The following is a 21,239-nucleotide window of genomic DNA, read 5'->3' as shown; positions in this document are numbered from 1 at the left end:
GAGCTATGTTTAATTGGTAAGCAAAAGTAATTTGCTTCGGCCCCAAAAATTAACTATCCTTCAAACTTCGGGTTTGCAACAACATTGGAAAATATGAAACTAAATAAAAGTGTTTCTCACTTCTTTATTTTAAAGAAACAAATGAAACTTTAGTTGAGTGTAACTCAGTTGCTAAAGCTAATTTGGTAAAACCTGCCCACCGGATTTGAGTTTGACTCGTCACGAGTGCTCGTATTTTCTTAGATCCAAAGATTTAATAAGTGATATTCTTTCAGCGGCATGATATATTCATCGACAATGAGATGCTTGTGGACTGTGGTGACTTTGACAATTTTGAGATTTATCGGCTCAGCCCTTCGGATGTGCTCATAAGGGTCAGGTGTGAGTATTTATAAAGATATGAATGCATGCATATTATTAGCATCTGCGCATGTACGTTATCATATATATGGGCCTATTTCGAAGTGCTCGAGCTCCCTGGGCAACTCTAGCTAGAGCCCTATCAAATGCTATGGAGGTAGAGCTGCTGGAGTCCGTGAAAGCTACAAAAATAGCTTTGGCTACAAGAAGACAAACTCCTCCCAAATACTCGCATATAGCCTCTTTGGCCTGGTTCTCTCTACCTCTGGCTCCGGCACTTAGTGCAGAGCTGGAGCCGAAGCGGCTAGAAAAACTACAGCCGGTTGTGTCAGCCAGAAGAAAGAAGAGGGAGAGACAAATTCAAACGATGCGATGAACAGTGCGGCTATAGCGATGAACAGTGCGGCATCAGAGGAAGCCGGAGCCGCATGGATCCATTACCAAACGAGGTCTGTCATAGTTTAAAATCTACTCTCTCAGTTCTAAAATGTTGATCATTTTGACTTTTCTAGATTCATATATTTTGCTATATATCTAAACATATGGTATATCTAGATGCATATCAAATACTATGAATCTAGAAAAGACATAATGACCTACATTTTGAAATGGAGGGAGTATTAAAGTTTATCATGTTGGTGTAATAACATCATTGTCAGTTCAATTTACATTACGAAGCATATGCTCCTTAATACACCACAAAAGGTAATTTAGTTATAAAAAACATACCAAAGTTATTTTAAATAATAATAATTAATATCCATGGAAAGCCTAGCAGCTTCACACTACCGTATCATATTATAGGAAAGAGATAAAGTTGTAAAGGGGTGTGCAGGAGCAAATCTTGATTTTAAGGACAAAGAAGGTTTATCAAAGTCAAAAGAAAGAATTAAAACATATTTTTCTGAAGGAAAAAGGGAAATAAGAGGGAAGATGAGACAAATTTATTTATTAACAAAGAACAAAACATTTTTTTTGAAAGAAAATAAAAACATTTTATTTGGAAAGAAAAGAAAAGGGGGCGATGAGGCGAAGCGAACCGGTGGCGGAGCGGCGGGGCTAGACCGCTAGAGTCCTCCGGAAGGTTCGCCCGCCTCGCCGCCATCAGTCCCTTCCCTTGCGCCCGAAGAAAGAAGCAATCCAAAATCCCCCAAACCAATCCAGAAATAAAAGGAGTCCGGTGCCGCTCGGCGGTAGGAAGGTGGGGGAATTTCAAGCAGAGAGTTTGCGGGTGGCGGCGAGCTGTGCGGCTTTGGCTCTGTGGCGGCCGGGAGTGTCGGGGATGGGGGCCGGCATGAGCAGAGGCCGGCGGCGCGGCTTCGGCCTCGAGGCGTCGAGGGGGATGCTGCCCCTGCTGGCGCTCCAGGTGCTGCTGGAGTACGGCCGCGCGGGCGCCTCCCGGCCGCCTGTGACCGCGGCGCTGCTCGCCGCCAACACGCTGATCTACCTCCGGCCCGGCGCGCTCCACGAGATCCTGCCCTCTGTTGCTCGAGTCTCCTTCAATCCGCAACTCATCATCGAGGTACCCAACCTTTGCCTACCTATCCACAGAGTTCTCAGAGGACGGAATTTCGGTACACGCATCAAAACCCCCAAACTTTTTCTGGTAGCTAGTTGTAGTAGGGTATGTTTATTAGAAGATGGAATTTCAGTACACGCATCAAAACCCCCACCCATTTTCTGATAGCGTGATGCAGTTGGGTGTGTGCCTATGGTAGGAAAGGGGAACGAAAGTGCAGCCAACAATAATTAAGTTTTTTTTGAAGAAACTACGGCACCCCTTGGGGTGCCTGAGCAACAATAATTAAGTTGTTTTTGTTTTCCATTGGGGCGATATTTACTCAAAATTATACACAAATTCGACTTCCAGGATGGTCACACAAACTATGCTAGGACAACATCACCCAATGGTTCTTCTTAGTCTACATTCTTGCAATCACACTTATAACTCTTTATTCAGTTCTATGCCCAAGACTAATTATGATGAACATTTTTGCAGTATGGTGATTGGATGCGCTTCTTCCTGTCACCTTTCTACCATTTGAGTGAAAGTCACCTCTTCTACAACATGACGTCACTCTTGTGGAAGGGCATACAGCTTGAAACATCAATGGGTAGTGCTGAGTTTGCTTCCATGGTTGCTGCATTGCTTGCCCTGTCTCAGGGTATGACGCTGCTCATGTCAAAGGGCTTAATCTTCCTTGGTGATTATACTGCATATTATGATCAATATGCTGTTGGATTCTCTGGTGTGCTGTTTGCCATGAAGGTCGTGCTGAACGCCTGGTCGGACGATTTTGTGTATCTCCACGGAATGGTTATTCCAGCGAAATATGCTGCCTGGGCTGAGTTAATCCTCATCCAGGTTTTCATTCCTGGGACATCCTTTCTTGGCCATCTTGGTGGGATACTTGCTGGACTGGTTTATCTTTGGCTGAAGCGCTCATTCAACGGGCCGGATCCGTTTACCCTTCTGGTGTCAAGCATTACCAAGGTTGTGACCTGGCCACTGAAATTTGCTCAGAAACTTCTGCGATCTGCCAGTTCACAAGGTCGCATAACAGGTAGGGGCAGGGTTGGGCGCCGTGCATCAGCAAGAGAGACCCCTCGAGGGTTATGGAGATGCTCAACCTGCACCTATGACAACTCAATTGCCACAGACATCTGTGAGATGTGCAGCACTGCACGAGAGGACCGTTCTTTTTCACGGAGACAGAATCATCAAGATGGGGGTAGTGGTGAGCTTTCGGTTGACGAGATACGCCATAGGAGGCTGCAAAGATTTGACAGATGATGCAAGTCATTGCTACCAGTACTAAGATTGCGTACTGGCAATTCTGAAGCTAGAATGTGTCGTCACATTTGTTTCTTCTCATGATGAGGAGCAGTTTACATAATTGACTCTTTCCTCACCATTTGAAGGAGGGTGGCTCCATTCTATAGGTTCTTCAAAGCCTTGATAGTATGTAGTTATTGCCCACTTTTGTATAAATTATATCAGGCGATGTTGAAATTAAAGTACTTGAGCATATATCGTCACCTTCTGTTCGTTAATGATAGTCATTTTTTTTATATAGCTGAAAGACTTTAGGAACATTGGAATGCTCGAAGTCATCTATCCATTGTCATATCAGATGCGTTCTCTTTTCATTTTCAGTTACCAGTTGAATAAGTCTCAGCAGCATGTGTTTTGGATAGTTGCATGGACAGAGGAAATTGGTTCTGATTAAAGGGTTCATGCTGTGTAGTGTCCAGCAGATGTTTCGCCTGAATTCGCCTAAAGCTGGATCACAAAGTCTGATTGTTCAGGATGATTTACGTTATGTGCTTTCGCAAGGCATCTACATTAAAATATAAAGTGATGCAACACTGATGGAATTTAAGGTTAAGCTCACTATGGAACCCACCAACGAGCTAGGGAAGATATGGAATTTTGACAGAACTGCACTGTCTGCATTGTCGAATTGGCCTTGGCCATCAGTCGTTCAACTATCATGTCTGGGAACATGATGCAACGAAAAACAGTGAGAAGAGCAACCATTAGGGATGTTTCCACTGGCCTCTAATATAGAACCGCAAAATTAGTTAGGAAGAATGAGCAACATGCTGCTATAAATTACATGTTTGAGCACTTTGCTCAGCCCATTAGATGAGTGAGGTGGTGGGCCCAAAATTGTAGACAATGTTACCCTAGGGAAAAACATTCACCGTGTTCGGCAGGCTGGAGCTGGAGGCTGGAACTGGAGGAATGTGAGAAACAAATACTGTAGGGCTGGAGCAGCTGACCAACAGCCGAACACGGTGATTGTAGACAATGCAGGACTGCAGGAGGCATATAAATTTATTGATAACCTTTGGTAAACAAATCTTTTAAACATGTTTATATTATATAAAGCAGGAGGCATGAAATCTACTGATAATCTTAGTCAAAAAAAATCTGCTTAAGACATGATTATGGACGTTACAGTCATTACTACATACTCCTACGTTCTAAATTGTAGATTATTTTGACAAATCTAGATATATAAGAATTAGTAAGCAACTAGGCATGGTAAAGACATGTGATTTAGGTCTGATGTAGCTTACAGCCTCGTGCAATCATTTTTAATCTTATTTAAAGTATTATAGATCCGCGAACTTTAAGTAAATTTTATATTTAATGGTAAATTTGAAGATACTTTATTAAACTTTTATGATATTATATAAAAAAATCGTCTTGTTGGACCATAGCTAGATTGGCCACTATCTGAAAAAAGCTAAAATGACTTATAATTTAGAATGAAGGGAGTATAACCTTGGCAATAGCCACCAGTGCTGGCCAGCAACGGCTAGCTATCCACCGTGTCCGTGTGCTTGTCACAATGTGGAGTCAAAGTAATATGGTTCCATCACATTTAAGAGAAAGCCGGCTTCCGTTCTACTGTAAAACCATGACTTCTACTCTATCCATTGAAGAATCAGTATTCTTTTTTGTAACACCTTCCAAAAGGACTCGGGGAGTCGGGGTCCGTTACTGCACTAGGGCAAAAGATGAAATTTTTGAATAAATAAATCAAAGAAAAAGGGAAAGCGAGAGGGGGCTACCGCAAACGGACGAACTCGGAGGGGCGCAGCGGCACCGCCACGCCGCAATCCACCCCTTCTCTTGCGCCAGGAGAAAGAGGGAGACCAAAATTCCGAAACCAATTCAAAGCAGGTGCCGCGAGACGATAAGAAAGCAGGGGGGATTTTCGAGCAGGAGAGTTTTGCGTGACGGGGGCCGCGGCTTTTGGTTCTGGTGGCGGCCGGCGGTCTCGGGGATGGGGTCCGGCATGAGCAGCTTCCGGCGGCCGCGCGGCTTCGTCTTCGACCCGACGAAGGGGATGATCCCCCTGCTGGGCCTGCAGGTGGCGCTCGAGTACGGCCGCCGTCACGGCGGCGCTGCTCGCCGCCAACGTGCTGGTCTTCCTCCGCCCCGGGCGCCTCCACAGGATCCTGCCCAGGATCAACGACGTTGCCCTCAACTACCAACTCTTCGTCAGGGTATGTAAGCGCACCTACCTATGCACGGCGCAACTAGATGAATTCTGTGTTAGGTTTTGTCTCCCTGCTAGAGAATTCCACTACAGTCATCATAGCTCAGCAGTCTTCGCCCCCGTTCTAGGGCTAGTTAAGATTGAATGTTTCATCAATGCAATGCAATTTGAACATTGGTTGTGCAATCCTGGCAAGTTGAAGTGAGGTTCTACTTTATCAGATCGAGGTTTGGCTGAGTAGTGCACGATACTAATTTCTGTTAGCCACTAGCCAGCCGATTGCAATCGGGGAGATCTGATGGTTAGAGGATTGAATATTCCCCCCAAATGTTTTGTTGCACTGTTGGGCATAAACATGCCTTGAAGTACTTGACATAATCTGCTGTAGGACATCAGAATCCCATGTTTAGCCATAGTCTTTCAGTTATACAGATAGTTCTACATTCCGCTCTTGATGTCCTGACATATACTAATGGTTGCAGTTCATGTTATTGGAGAACTTCTTCCTGTCACCTTTCTACCACTTCAACGAAGCTCACTTACACTGTGTTCGGCTGGCTGGTGCTGGTGGCTGGTGCTGATTTTTTGTGAGAGAAAAGTACTACTGGCTGGCTGGTGCTGGTTTTGTGTGAGAGAGAAATACTGTTGGCTGGATGCAGTGAAGATGAAGCGAACAGAGTGCTATTTGGCAACATGACATCTCTCTTGTGGACGGGCGTACAACTTGAAAGGTCCATGGGTAGTGCTGAGTTTGCTTCCATGGTTGCTGCATTGCTTTGCCTGTCGCAGGGTATCGCGGTGCTTTTGTCCCAAGGCTTGTCCTTGCTTGGTGACAGTATTGCGTATTATGATCATCACAGTATTGGATTCTCTGGTGTGCTGTTTGGCATGAAGGCTGTGCTGACTGGCCAGTCGAACGAGTTAATGTGGCTGTCAGTGGTCCTTATTCCAGGGAAGTATGTTATCTGGGCTGATTTGTTCCTCACTCATGCTTTGCTTCCCCAGTCTTCCTTTATTGGTCATCTTGGGGGGTTACTTGCTGGAAAGGTCTACCTTTGGCTGAAGCGCTCATTCAAAGGCCAAGACCCGCTCACTCTTCTGATTTCAGGCGGTGCCAGGGTCGTGACCTCGCAAGTGAGATTTGCTCAGAAACTCCTGAAGTCTGTCCTGCCCCAGGGTCACATAACAGGTTGGGGCAGAGTTGGGTGTCATTCATCAGCAAGAGATTGCCCACAAGGTTTATGGAGATGCTCAACCTGCACCAACTATAACTCACTTGCCACAGATATATGTGAGATGTGCAGCACTATGCGTGAGTACCTTGCTTTTCCGCGGGGGCAGCATCATCAAGATTGGTGTAATGGGGAGCTTTCAGTTGAGGAGTTACGCCGCAGGAGGCTGGACAGATTGGATAGGTGATGGAAATCATTGCTACCCGTACATAATTGTAGTGCTAACTAAGCTTCTCCGTCTTGAAGACCAACATCAGCATTTCCTCTGTTAGATAGTTTCAGCATTGTGATGTTGAAGAACGTTTTGAACAATTAGACTTCCTCTCACTATTCGATGGGGACTGTTAGTCATGTAGCTGGGTTCTTTTGGTTGTCTCAGAGGAGGTAAGCAGGAATGTAGGACGGCACATTTTGTGTATGTTATTTCAGGCCACCGTTGGAATTGAAGTGCACGAGTATATCATAAACACTTTTGTGGTAGTGGCAAGATTCGATGATTTGCACCAGTCACTCTATTTGTTCATGTGATTCCTTGTATAACTTGAGACATAGGTGTTGGGGACATCAGATCTGTTCATTTTTCTTCCAGCTGCTAGTTTCAGAAATCTGAAAGCAGTATCTTCTGTAGCAGAGTTCTGGGTTGGTTGCATATAAATACCATGCTGTAGGATAATGGTCTACCTAAGTACTGGGAAGATTGCGTCAGACTTGTTGCAAATACTGATAACTGCCTGATAGGTATCATGGGAATACGAGATGAACTGACTAGGACAAGATCAATATTCTGGCTGAATTCATATATACTAAAAGCAATTGGAATATGACGAAGCTCTGCCGTACAATCTTAGATTGAACCTCTCATGAACCAATTGGAATACATGTACATTATGCTCGGCTACCTGTGCGTGTTGCAGTCGTCGCAGTAGAAATCGTTGCGTTGGAGGAGGGACCTGGCCCCGGCCGCCGCGTCCGCCCTGCCGCCGCCGCCGCCGCACACGCGCGAGGTGGAGACCGTCCTGACGGCCGGAGCCGCGTCGTGCTCGCCGCGGCCGCCGCCCGCTCCGCTCCTGCCCCGGCGCACCCGGCGAATCCTGATGCCTCCCCAGCACGAAGGGCGGGCGCGGGGCCTGGAGGAGGAGGAGGGAGCGGAGGACACCCTGTCCCGGAGGCTCTCGGCCTCGCTCCCCGCGGCCGGCGGGGGACCGCCGCCGTCAGCGCCGGCTCCCCTGCCTGCCTCCCGCCCCATTTCCGCCCCCGTGCATGCGCGCGCGAGAGAGAAGCAGAGCACCGGCGATACGGGCGGGTGGGCTCGGCAGCACGGGACACGCACGCAAAGGTCACGGGCAGGAGATGGAGACGGAGATGGTGGAGGAGGAATTGGGTGCGGGTGCCGTTCCCGTCCCACCTCCGCCACGTATCTACTGTTGACTGCTGGACGGCGCGTGTTTAAAATTGCCCTTGTTAGCTTTTTTAAAAAAAATTGCCCTTGTTGTGTCCATCGCGTCGCCGGCAGGTGGCATGCCAAATAAAGCTGGATGGTTACGTTTTTTTTGTTCGTGCGATTACTTGAGCTTGTACACGGAAGCAAGAGCTACCTGATTAATCGGACACACTTTTTCCTTCATAAAAAAATCATACGTACTTCAACTGACACCCATTGTGTCGGCAACTCTGAGGCTCTCCGCAGTGGACTCTGGATCGCGCTCTCTACACGTTTTACAGTTCCTTTTACCGCAAAAAAGTGCTGCAGCGGCACTCTGTAAGGCGCTCTCCATCGTTGCGTGCGGGATTTCCGCGCGCCAAAGCTGGCGCGGTAGCGGCCGCTCTCTACCGGCGACGTGGCGTGGGGCCCGCCTCCGTCCGTTGCTCCCGAGCATCCCTCCCGCGCTCGCCCATGGCCGCCCCCGCCGCCGCGGCCGCTCCGCCACGCCGAGCTCGCCCGCGCGGGGCTCGCCCGCACCGCGGCGGAGCGGAGCTCGCCACGGCGGCGCTGCTCGCTCGCCTGCGGGCCGCTGCAGCGCCGAGCTCGCCCCCCGCGCGGGGGACGGGGCGGCGAGCTCGGCGCCCACCCAAGGCAGTGAGCCGGGGAGGAGGGGCCTTCGGTGCGGCGCGTTCCCCGCCAGGCCCACCGCTCGCCGGCTCGAGATGGAGGGGAGGGTGGGCGGCGCGCGGATCCGGGGAGGGAGCTCCACCGAGCCATGGCCGCCTCCGCGCCTGCCTCGCCGGTGCGCGCGGGCCTTCGCCTTCGCCCGCCATGGCCCGCAAGGCCCGCCGCAGCTCGCGGCGGAGGGAGAGCGGAGGGAGGAAGGGAGGGGGAGGAAGGCCGCCGGAACGGAGGGAGGAAGGGAGGGGGAGGAAGGCCGCCGCAGCTCGCGGCGGAGGGAGAGCGGAGGGAGGAAGGCCGCCGGAACGGAGGGAGGAAGGGAGGGGGAGGAAGGCCGCCGCAGCTCGCGGCGGAGGGAGAGCGGAGCTCGCCTGCGGGCCGCTGCGGCGCCGAGCTCGCCCGTGCGGGGGGAGCAAGGCCGCCGCGCCATGGCCGCGAGGGAGCAAGGGCTCGCAGGGGAGGGGGAAGGGGGGGCGGCCGGCGCGCGCAGGGGAGGTGGAAGGAGGATGGCCGGCGCGCACGCGAGCCTCGCCATGGCCGCCGGCGGAGGCCGGGGGAGGAGGGGCGCGGTGGCGGAGGGAGAGAGGAGGGGGAGAGAGAGAGGCTGCGGGGGAGAGAGCGGGGAGGGAGGGCGGGGTAAAAAAAGGAAAAAAAAATACGACATGTGGGTCCCACGGTGTGGTAGTTGGTATAGAGAGTGATATAGAGAGTGAATGAACGCGGAGAAACTGAATATAGAGAGGAGAATCTCGATGACTAGGCAGGAATATTACTTTTAGAGAGTGAATTTAGAGAGTGACGAGTGCGGAGAGCCTGAATCTCTGATGCCGGATCTGCTGCTGGTTCGGTGTGGAGCAAAGCAAAACTGGTTGAAGCAAGACAGAAGCGTAAACGGGCCGTCCGGCTCAGCGAATGAACAGAGAAGATGTTAGGGAAAAGCTGGGCCGTGAGCTCCAATCATGGAGCCGCGCGCTTTTCTTCCCTCCTCCCCTTGGCGTTGTCAATTAACCCGAGAGAAAAGAGAGCTCCCCATCAGTTCAAATTGTCCCGCAAAGCAGTCACTGCTCCCTCTTGCTTTCCATGCTGCCGTGTCGATCACCCGTGGATGCCTTTTGCACTCGAAAAAGGTGCAGGGGACTCAAGAACGTCCATGTAAATCAAGTGTATCGTATAGTATGTACAGAGACTCAGAGAGGCACACAATCATGGTACACGCAAGCTACATCCAAATACCCACAGCGCAAGCCCTGTTACCACACACTCGCAAAAATCTATGCAATCTAATTACTACACACACTCGCACAACGTACGCAAAAAAAATACAACTGTACATATCTCGCGACTATATATATTTAATTAATAATTACATACAGACGCGGCGGGTAACAACTAACAAATGAAGGAAGGAAGAAAAAGAAAAAAAGTATTTGCACAGGGTTACACTAACAGATAGCCAAGACTTGGGAGAAGTATGCACATGGAGTCTTGCAGGTTCACCAGCATCATCCTCGACCCGCCGCCGCTCGGGAGCAGCTGGTCCGGCTGCGCCTGCGGATTCTGAGCCGGCTGCGTCCCGGGCTGTGGCTGCTGCTGGCCTGGGTCCGGCTGCGGCAAGGGCTGCGGCTGTGGGGCTGTTGGGTCTGGCTGCGGCCCGGGCTGCGGCTGCGGCTGCGGCTGAGGCAGCGGCTGCGGCTGCGGCATGGGCTGCGGCTGTGGCTGTGGAAGCGGCTGCGGCGGGTTCGGATTTGGTTGCGGCAGGGGCTGTGGCACCGGCGGGTTCCCCCCGGGCTGCGGCTGTGGGTTCGGGTCCGGCTGCGGCAGCTGCTGCAGGCTCCGGCCGGAGCGCGGCACCATGTTCGGGTCCGTGTCGGCCTCGGGGGAGTTGCCGCCAAGCGCGCCTGCCGCCGCCGCCGCCGCAAGGAGCAGCAGCAGCGGGAGGGACGACGACGGGAGGCGACGCGTCGCCATGGCTGCTTCTTCGCTCGAGGTGTGTGGCGGCGGCGCGCTCGCCGCCGTGTCGCTCGGAGACCTGGTGCTGGTGGCTCGTCGCTGGCTGTCTGGCTCACTGTGCCCGTGGTGTAATGTAAATGCGGGGTCGATGGATGGATCAGGGCGGGCCTCGGTCGGTTCTTATAGCCGCGATTAGCCAATGGGCCGCCGACTGCTGTCGCGGTTGCGCCGGTAATTTCTCTGGAGAGCAGAGTGGAGCAGTTGAGCACGCTAGCTAGCTTGCTCGGACAGGATGTGTACAATGTGTCAATGTGCAGTAAATGTACACCTGCTAATTGTTGTTTTGTAGACATCAGTGCTGGCGGGTGTACGATCGCTGAATTGACTCGGCACCTTGGCAACTCACTTTAGTCGTAGTAGTATGTTCCTTTATTAGTACATACATTTAAGAAAAAGGTTGTAAATAAATTATCAGCAACTTGCGAACGAGCACTTGGAAAATCTAGAGATCTTGTAGCGAGCATCGAAGGAGAGAAATGAAAATTAAGCTGCATAGTGTTGACAGCCAATTCTGGCAGTTTAGAGGCTGACCGGTCTGACCGGTTGGGCCAACCGGTCAGACCGGTCCGTCCAGTTGTAATCCGAGTAGGTTTCGTTTTATTTTGGAAATTCTTGTATAAACCGACTTGGAGAGGGGTACGACTTCCCCGGCCTATAAATATAAAGGCTAAGGCCGATTGAGGTATTCCCAATCGAATCAAATCAAAATATCGTCTCTCAAACCCTAGCCTTTTCCAACCCTAGATTGCTTTCTTCCTTCGTCTCGACGGCGTTTGAAGACGTTCTAAGTGGCCTGCTGTAACACCTCCGGTGTTTAGCACTGTTAAACATGCAATTAATGTGTAATGACAAGTTAAACCCCCCCAAAGTTTACATTACTTAAAAGCTAGAATTCCTTTTAAATGAACCAAAAAGTCAACTCTCACACCTTGGCTCAAATGAACTTTTGCCCAAAACAAAAATTGCAAAGTTTGACAAGATAAACAACTTTCGTATTCAAAATTTTTCAACTTATAACATGAAATTCAGAGAAAACCCCGAAAAACAATGGGTTCTTTAAACTTGATTTCAAATTTTTTAACTTTCAAATAATTGCTCAAACGGAGTTTGGCCTGAAAGGAAAGTTGTAGGAAATTAAATTTTGAACAACCTTCGTGTTCAAACTTTTTCGAGTTTCAATTGAAATTTTTGAATTTGAATCAAGTCAAAATGTTGACCTCTCTCTTTCTCTCTCCCCTCTGTCTCTCCCTCGCTCTCCCTGTTTTCCTGGCGTGCGCAGGCACTCGAGCGCGCACGCGCGCGCTCGCTGCGCCGCTGCCGTCTGCCCGCTGCGCCACTGCCGCCGAGCGCAGGCGACGCCGCGCCGCTGATTCCCACCCCGCTCGAGTGCGCACGCCCCCGGGCTGAGCTCGCTGCGTCGCCCGCCCGCACGGCACCCTCGCCACCATCGCCTCTGCGCGCCTGCGGCGCCATCACTGCCTCGCCGCCCAGCCACGCCACCGCGCGCCCTTCCCCGCCGTTGACTTCGCGGCCACCCTACTGCACCCGCGCACGCATTCACGCGCTCGCCCGCCCTCACTGTGCCCCTGCTCAGTTTGGTGGCACTCTGCGATGCCGGCTCCACGACGCGCAGGGCGCCGACGGCCATCAGTGCCGCCCGGCCTTAAACCCCCTCCTGCCGACCTGCCGAGCTCCCCCTTCCCATTCACTTGCCACCTCGTGTTCCCGCTCCTCCCCTCTCCATTCCACCCCATTCCAAGCCCCCACTCCCCTCCCCGCGTCCTGGAATGCCGCCGCGGCCACCATTGCCGCCGCCGAGCTCCACCCCATCGCGGAGCCCCCTTCCCCGCCCTTCCTTGCCTCCAATGGACCCCCTAGCTAGCTTCTCCTCACCGCCGTGCAGCTCCCCGACCCCTCGACCACCCCCCAGGTCACCGGAGCGCCGCCGCCCGCTGCAGCCGCCGCCGCCGCTCCCTATGCGCCGCCGGCGTGCCTGCTCCACCCCTCCCCGACTCAAATCAACCCCCGAACTAGCTTCCTTGTGGTCCGCTGAATCTCCACGGCAAGCTCCCCGCCGCCCAGAGCCGCTGGTGCGACGCCGCCGCCGTTCGCCACCGCCGGCGAGCCGCTGCTCCGCCGCCGACCTCGCTCCCGGCCGCCCCCGACCTCGACAAGACCGCCTCCGAGTAGCTCTCGCCTTCCTCTTGCCTTTCCCCCACTTCCCATCGCCGCTGGCGAGCTCCCTTGCCGGGAAACGCCACCGCCGCAGCCTCCTCTGTTCCAGCTCCGGCCAGGGGCATTTTTGTGAGCCCCCAAAACATTTCAGGGGCGTAGATGCAAGTTGTCGTTTCCTTTTTTCTTTTGTTTTCAAAAAATAGTGAACTTGTAAATTAGTTTAAAAATCGTATAAAAATCAGAAAAATGTAAACTCAACTGCTCTGGAATATTTGCAAAGAGATATACAACTTTTGTTACATGCACTTTTTCATTTTCTCAATAGTTTATGAGCTGTTGGCCATTTTTGGTCAGTGGGTTACATGTTAGATGCATAGCCTTGTGTAAAAGTTTCGTGGACAGTTGACATGCCTAGCTGTCAGTTTATTTAAATCTTGAGTTATGCCTATGTTAAATAGTTTTATTTATCCAAGTTGTTCTCTTATGATTCATGAGCTGAAAATATTACAGTTTCTCTATATATATGCATGTAATCTTCATAAAATTTATGGCAATTTTTAGTTAAGTCAAACTGGTCCAAATAATTTATGGTAGGAAGAAAGGTATTAAATCATGAAAAATAGTTCCTGCACATGTAAAATTCTAATAATTTTTCTATAGGATAAATTTGAGTATAGGACCATGCTAGTAAAAGATGAGTCCCTGAAACTTACTATAACTGTCTGTAGATTTTAAATTAAGTTAATGTAGCTTTACTTTGTCCTATTTATCATGCTCTGTTACTTGCTCTTTTAAATCTGAAAAATTTACAGTAGACTTACCATAAGTTTAGGAGCACTCAATAAAAATTGTAGCATCTTTACTTGTAGGGTTTGTTCTGTATAAATGAATCTTAATCCTAGTAGTAGATGTTTAATGTATTTTTAATAATTAATATGCTCAACGAAAATAGCTGAAAATTTTATGGCTGGTTTTTACTTAAGTAATTGGCTTCCCATAAAAATTTCATCCTTATAAACTTTACCCATAAGCTGTTTTGAATATTCCATGCTTGCACTTGAAAATAATCTTTCTAAAAATAACAAAACCCCCACTTACTTAATGAGTAATAGTTAATCTAGACAATACTCTATAAACGATTGTCCAAGGAGACGTAAAGAAAATATTTTACAACTCTATAGTGAATTAAATTAAGTTTGTTGCCATCACCACTACTCATGCATATGCATTCATGTAGATTTAACTACTCTCGCCGACGGTACGTACGAGCTGGTGCCGGAGTCCGAGAGTGAGCAGCGTGAAGCTCAAGTTAATCTAACTGAAATTACTGAAGACCTGAACCAGAGTTCAGAAGAGCCCAAGGCTAGCTCCGCTCAGGAAGACAAGCCCCGGAGCATGTCCTACCTATTTTAAATTTATGCAACTGTTTATATTCCTATCTACTTGTGCATTTAAGTTTGTAGGAATTGTTTGGAACCCTAGTTGCATAATCTTAAGTACCTATGTGAATACTAGTATATGTAGGTCGCTAGTTGGTTATGCTAATGGTTCGGTAGAAGTCGAGTGATTTCCTGTCACTCGCGAGCTCATAGGAGTTGAATGCTTACTACACACTGCAATATAAGGTTTACGGGCGGGGTTGTTGTACTTGTGATACCCCGTCTGTTTAGTGAAAATGGATAAGGCCGCGGTGTGTGGTAGTGGTGGTTAAGTATTTGAACGTACTAACCACATGCCGAGAATATGGTAATCGGTAAGCTTAAGTACCTGATGGAACCGGCCGTGGAACATACTCCCCATTATCTGGTCTTTGGTCACGCATGGGTGCAGGGTACCCTAGGGCGGTGGGCCTGTTCCATGCCCGGGGAAAAAGGGGAAAAGTCGCGTGGGTGATTTCATTCCCCATGCGTGTGTTTAGGTCTGCCTGGCCAGGTTAATAAATTCGATTCGAATCGTCCGTCTCTCACGGATATTGAGACTGCTTAACCCTTTTGCCACATAGAGTAAGAAGTGGAACAATGATGATGAGGAATATGGTTGAATGATGACAAATAATTGTTTTTCACCATGCATGCTATTGGATAGATGCTAATGTAGAATGGTTAATCGAACTAGAACTTGAAAGCTAAAATCTGAAAATAAGGACTTACTCTTTGTTGCTTTTCGGCAAAAACAAACCCCTTAAGCCAAAAGCCTTGCATGTCTAGTTAGAGGGTTAAATATCTATCCTAGTCGGGTAAGCCTTGCTGAGTATTAGTATACTCAGCCTTGCTTGTGGCTCAACTTTGTTTTTAGGTGATACGTTTGAAGATCAGATAGCTAGTTTGACCTGGCCATGTGTTTTACCTCCTGGTTGGTCGGTGGAATGGGACACGACTCCGGCCAACGATGACAATGCCGAGTGATGTTATGTACGGGCTTCATCATGACATTCTGTATCGTCGTTTAGAACTCGCTTTATTTCCGCTGCAGTTGAACTCTGAACTACTTTCAATTTGAACTTCAAATACCTTTTCTGAGATCCCGAACTTGGTTTGTAATAATTAAGTTAAGACTCTGTAATGTAATATATTTGTGAAATGTTGTACTCTTTGGACTCACCTTCACGTGGGTTACATATAAGCTTTGGGTTCGATCGACGCTCAGGTGGATTCTTCGGGACTTTACCCCACAACCATGCCAGATTACTCCGTTTGAAGTGCGTGTTAGCCGGGATTACCTTTAGGGTGATGGTTAGCGCACTTGAGCCGGATTAATTTGGACGGTGCTGCCACACCTGCTGACCTCAGAGCAACCCTAGTCGCACAAGCTCCGACGGGGTCCCTCCCGAGCTCGCGTTTCTAGGTCTTCGCGGTTCTCTACTCCACACCGGTCAGACCGGTCTGCGGAACCGGTCAGACCGGTTCGCCAGGGCATCGCTGGTTCAGATCGTTTTGACGATCTCCCGCGCGTTCTAGCGCATTCGAGTGTGTTGGCGCGATTCTGTGTCAACACACTTTTTGGCGACTCCGCTGGGAAAAGATTAATCTGGTTTTAAAACCGATCAAATCTACTCCTTGAAGAAGATGGGCTCTTCAGAGATCGACAAGGAAAACATCATCACGGCTACAATGGAGGATCTCACCGAAGAGGAGCGCAAGGCCTACCTTCTTATGGAGGAGCACGTCAAGGCACAATTCTTGAAGGGCTTCAAGAAGGATCGTGGTGGCCTCGTCAAGAGGGTGGAGGAGTTCGTACTACCGTCTCTCAAGTTTAGCAAGGATAAGATTGAAGAGATCCCCAATGTAAGCCTCTGTCCCTCTGATATGTTTGATAGAATGTCATCCATAATGGATCAAAAGATTGTTGATGCACAAGCTGCTGCGGGTGACATTTTGATTAAATTGAGTAGTGATGTTGATGTGGTTAAAGGTAAACAACCCATGTCAGATCCTAACTCATTAGATCCGAGTTCAGCTACCCCTGAGTTCACATCTGAACCACTCTATGGTATGCCTCCGAACTCGTTCTTAGGGTAAACCCCGCCACCGTCAACCGTGCACACAGCACCAGCCGGACCGGTCCGACGGTTATCAAACTGGTCCTACCGGTCAGACCGGTTATCAAACCGGTCAGACCGGTTACTCAGTACCATCGCCGATGCCTCTCGAGACAATTCCAGGTTCGGCTGCCCCTAGCCGAACTAATGAATTGTCACTGTATACACCACCTCGCACTACTACTGTAGCAGGAGGGCCATGAGGATCTGTACCTAACCAAGGACCGATACTTCTTTACAGACGATGGCGCATAGAAATTCTAATGCACATCATTTTTCTGAGTTTTATACCAGCGAGCACTATCAGGCCGATCTCCTTAAGTTCAAAGAGGATCTGGCAAATGCGATTAAAAGTAAGCTTGGGGTGGATATGGGTACTACACGTTTATATCAAAAACCTTATCCCGCTGAGTTTGATTTTACTCATTTTCTTGCTGGTTGGTGTATTCCTGAGTTTACTAAATTTAATGGTGATGATTCTCGTATAACTTGGGAACACGTTAGTCAATATGTCTTGCAATTAGGAGAAGCCGGTTTCAATGATGCTTTGCGTGTGTGTTTATTTTCTTTATCTTTGACTGGAACGACTTTCTCTTGGTTTTCCTCGCTTGCTCCTAATTCTATTCGCAATTGGGCTCAATTAGAGCATAAGTTTCATGATCACTTCTTTAGTGGGGAAACCGAAGTAAAATTGTTGGACTTAACATCGATTAAGCAAGGACGTGATGAATCTTCTTAGGATTATTTCAAAAGATTTAAAGAAATTAAAAATCGGTGTTTTAGTTTGACAATTTCCGAAAAGGATTTGGCGGATTTGGCATTTAATGGTTTACGTTCTTATTTGAAAAAGAAACTTGAGGGCTTTGAATATCATACTGTGAATTTCTTGTAAGTCAAAATCATGGGTTTAGAGTTTAAACTTAAAAATGCCAAAGATACTTTCAAGCCTCATCGGTCCAACACACATATTCTTGATCATGATTCGGATACTTCAGACGATGATAGCAAGAAAGTATACGCTGCTGAATTTGTTTGGCCATCAAAGGCCAAACCCGGTTCAGTTCCGTCTCTCAAGCCGATTCAAAAGAATCGGCAAGAGGAGCTGAAATTTACTTTTGATGTTTCTAAGTGTGATCGGATTTTTGATGAATTGCTTAAGAATGGTAACATCCGATTGTCACATGCTATTCCATCTCCCGACGAACTTAAACGACATGCATATTGTAAGTGGCATAATTCTACATCTCATGCTACTAATGATTGTAATGTTTTTCATCGACAGATACAATCGATCATTAATGAAGGACGATTGGTACTTTCTGAGATGGAAATTGACAAGGCCCCTTTCCCTGTTCATACGCTGGAATTGAACAATCCAAAGGTGCTCATTCGGCCGGAACAAGCCGAAGGAGCTAAGGGGAAGCATGTTGTCATCGGTGATCCAAGACCGATGAATACAAGTGACAAGATCCTTGCCCGGGAAGTTATCAAAGAGAAGACTGATGATGGAAAGGATACTCTGAAGATCATTGTCAGAAATCCCAGACTCGGGGGGCAAGGAAGCTATGGGTGAGGTTCATGAAGGTATTTGTGGTACTCATCAATCGGCTCCCAAGATGAAGTGGTTACTTAGAAGAACCGGTTTCTATTGGCCCACCATGCTATCCGATTGTTTCAAGTACTATAAAGGATGTGAAGAATGTCAGCGGTTTGGTGATTTACAATTGGTGCCTGCTGCGTTGATGCATCCTATTATTAAACCATGGCTGTTTCGAGGTTGGGGGTTGGATTTCATTGGACAAATTAATTCTCCATCTTCAAAGGGGCATCGCTTCGTATTGGTTGCTACGGATTATTTCACTAAATAGACCGAAGCGGTTTCTTTGAAGAATATGACACATAAGGAGGTAATTGAGTTTATTACTGAGCATATTATTCATAGATTCGGCATTCCACAAACTTAGACAACGGATCAAGGTTCTTCATTTATATCAAAAGAGGTGCGTGCCTTTGCTGAATCTTATAAAATTAAGTTGCTCAATTCATCTCCATACTATGCTGAGGCCAATGGGCAGACCGAGTCTAGTAATAAGATTTTGATCAAACTTGTCAAGAAGAAGATAGAAGAAAATCCTAAGAGGTGGCATGAAGTGTTATCCGAAGCATTGTGGGCTCATCGTATATCTAGACATGGTGCTACTAAGGTTACTCCTTTTGAGCTTGTATATGGTCAAGAGGCCGTTTTACCCGTTGAGGTAAATCTGAACGCATATAGATTGACAAAGCAAAATGACCTCTCCGCTGTTGATTACCATGATTTGATGATGGATAATATTGATGAGATGACCGACAAGCGTTTGAAGGCTTTGAAGGAGATTGAGAAAGACAAGCTTCGGGTGGCCAGAGATTACAACAAAAAGGTAAAACATAAATCTTTTCAGGTTGGGAATCTGATTTGGAAGACAATTTTGCCTCTTGGGATGAAAAGCATCAAGTTTGGCAAATGGTCGCCAAGTTGGGAGGGTCCATACAAGATTATCAAAGTTATCTCCGGTAATTCTTATATGGTGGAGACGGTGCAAGGTGAGCGTCTACCAAGGGCTATCAATGGGAGGTACTTGAAGAAGTTCTATCCTAGCGTATGGCAAAGTGCATGAGGACGAAGATGGCCGGTATTGGATATCGCCCTTAGTTTTATTTTTTAGACTTGTATGCTCTGTGTAAAACATGTACATCAGGATAGTTCTTGTTTTTTGGCATGTGAAACTCACCAAAAAGCTGGGGGGCATATGTTGATAGCCAATTCTGGCAGTTCAGAGGCTGACCGGTCTAACCGGTTGGGCCGACCGGTCAGACCGGTCTGTCCAGTTGTAATCCGAGTAGGCTTCGTTTTATTTTGGGAATTCTTGCATAAACCGACTTGGAGAGGGGTACGACTTCCCCGGCCTATAAATATAAAGGCTAAGGCCGATTGAGGTATTCCCAGTCGAATCAAATCAAAATATCGCATTACTTTTCGTCTCTCAAACCCTAGCCTTTTCCAACCCTAGATTGCTTTCTTCCTTCGTCTCGACGGCGTTTGAAGACGTTCTGAGTGGCCTGCCGACCTCAGAGCAACCCTAGCCGCGCAAGCTCCGACGGGGTCCCTCCCGAGCTCGCGTTTCTAGGTCTTCGCGGTTCTCTGCTCCACACCGGTCAGAACGGTCTACGGAACTGGTCAGACCGGTCCGCCAGGGCATCGCTGGTTCAAATCGTTTTGACGATCTCCCGCGCGTTCTAGCGCATTCGAGTGTGTTGGCGCGATTCTGTGTCAAAACATAGATGTATACCCCACCCAGCTATATCAGACAGTATCCAAACCCAAAAGAAAATCTAACAAGGAATTGAACAGGGAAATATCTTCTGCTTTATTACCCCCACTTGCTGCCAGCAGTAAAAAGCAGCTAGTTAATTAGTAGCATGGGAATAGGCTGGTTGCATGCCTACGCAAGCCACCTTTTTGATTAAGCAATTGGCGTTTCGATTGTGGCTGTAATACTCACGCCTTTGCTTAAACGTTTTTCAATTCCAGCCACACGCATCTGCGACTAATTAACCTAACTAACCACGGTTGATTCGACCGGAAACTGTACTGGATCGACCTGCTTTCTGATCTCGCACAAGCGTCAAAAAGCAGCGGCACACGTAGCTTTCTTGACGTGCTTGATCTATCCTCGATTTACTCTCGCAGGACACAGCGAATCACCGCGGATTCGGGCAGATATTTCGTTCCGGCCGGTGGAAAAAGCAGCGGCCCAGGCGCGTGGCTTTCTGTCTAATCGAGCTAGTGAGCTACCACATGTGAGCCACAAGGTAAGAGGAACCCTGTTCGTTGCACAAAACAGATTGAAGGTGACCAAGAGATCGCCGTGGACTGTTGGTTGGTTTCCTTGTTGCAGTAATGGCAACGTCGACAGGAGCAAAAGCTAGAGATTGTGTGTGGTATCGTGGTACGGTGAGATGGTACGGCGCCTCTCCATTGAAGAATCAGGTTTGGCCGGTGTTATCGGTATAAACTGCACTTCACCGCGTAAGTGTCGGAGGCTATTGTCAATGCAACATTTGCACCTTCATTATCAGTGGTACGAGGGATACCTCAATGCACTTCCGCAAAACCAGGTTTTAGGGGCGGGTAAAAATATATTTGTAGGGGCGGATGCGGTAACCGTCCCTACTTTTCAGAGCTACAAATGCTATTTGCAAGGGTGAGAAACGTGCCCGCCCTCACTTGTCCCTGAAAACCTATTTTTAGGGTCGGGTACACATCAAATAAAAAATAAACACTCACTAGCAGCTGGCTGCAGCCGCTCCTTCACGCTGGCAGCCGCCGCAGCCGTCTGTGAACACACTGCCGCCGCCGTGTCTCCCCGCGAACGCGCCACATCACCGCCACTCCTTGTGAATGCGCCACGCCACCAGATCTGCCCGCCTGCGCGCTCGTTGCTGCCTCCAGTGGCGGGATTGGGCCGTCGTTGTTCTCCACAAATGCGCTGTGCTGCCAGACGCACTCGCCGCCGCCTCCTGCCGCTGCACTAGGCCGCCGTAGTTCCCCTCGCGCTGCCTTGGCTCCGGCGGGAGAGAGAAAGGGAGGTGGCGAAAAGGGAGGAGCAGTTTGATCCGCGCCGGTGCAGCCCTCCTCGCGTCGCCAGGTGGGGGAGGGAAGGCCGGTGGGGAAGGAAGAGAAGGTGAGGGGTGGCGGGGGAGGAAGACGAGGAAGAGAAAGGGAAGGGCGGCGAGTGAGGGTGACGAGGAAGAGAAGGGAGGGC

General features: G+C 48.9%; 4 protein-coding genes and 1 pseudogene across 4 annotated transcripts; 2 read left to right on the top strand and 3 right to left on the bottom strand.

Moving 5' to 3' along the window:
- Positions 1-1,376: 1,376 nt before the first annotated feature.
- LOC120706594 (rhomboid-like protein 14, mitochondrial) lies at positions 1,377-3,493 on the top strand. The gene is made up of 2 exons (XM_039991275.1): positions 1,377-1,882; positions 2,360-3,493. Exons 1-2 carry the CDS (start codon positions 1,643-1,645, stop codon positions 3,152-3,154), a joined length of 1,035 nt encoding a protein of 344 aa, XP_039847209.1. The 5' UTR covers positions 1,377-1,642; the 3' UTR covers positions 3,155-3,493.
- Positions 3,494-4,909: 1,416 nt separating this feature from the next.
- LOC120706596 lies at positions 4,910-7,117 on the top strand (annotated as a pseudogene).
- Positions 7,118-7,318: 201 nt separating this feature from the next.
- Positions 7,319-8,036, bottom strand: LOC120706595. Its single transcript, XM_039991276.1, has one exon. It carries the CDS (start codon positions 7,851-7,853, stop codon positions 7,503-7,505), a length of 351 nt encoding a protein of 116 aa, XP_039847210.1. The 5' UTR covers positions 7,854-8,036; the 3' UTR covers positions 7,319-7,502.
- Positions 8,037-8,169: 133 nt separating this feature from the next.
- On the bottom strand, positions 8,170-9,141 carry LOC120709737 (verprolin-like). The gene is made up of 3 exons (XM_039995397.1): positions 8,610-9,141; positions 8,250-8,332; positions 8,170-8,202 (listed from the first exon to the last, which is right to left on the bottom strand). The coding sequence occupies exons 1-3, from the start codon at positions 9,139-9,141 to the stop codon at positions 8,170-8,172; spliced, it is 648 nt and encodes a 215-aa protein (XP_039851331.1).
- A 1,007-nt stretch (positions 9,142-10,148) lies between these two features.
- On the bottom strand, positions 10,149-10,679 carry LOC120709736 (procyclic form-specific polypeptide B-alpha-like). The gene is made up of 2 exons (XM_039995396.1): positions 10,482-10,679; positions 10,149-10,385 (listed from the first exon to the last, which is right to left on the bottom strand). The coding sequence occupies exons 1-2, from the start codon at positions 10,677-10,679 to the stop codon at positions 10,149-10,151; spliced, it is 435 nt and encodes a 144-aa protein (XP_039851330.1).
- Between the last annotated feature and the right edge of the window lie 10,560 nt (positions 10,680-21,239).

This window comes from Panicum virgatum, chromosome 5K (genome assembly GCF_016808335.1).
Source record: "Panicum virgatum strain AP13 chromosome 5K, P.virgatum_v5, whole genome shotgun sequence".
Classification (NCBI taxonomy): Eukaryota; Viridiplantae; Streptophyta; class Magnoliopsida; order Poales; family Poaceae; genus Panicum; species Panicum virgatum.
Note: the sequence above shows the minus strand (reverse complement) of the source record. Positions and strands in the feature narration are given on the sequence as shown.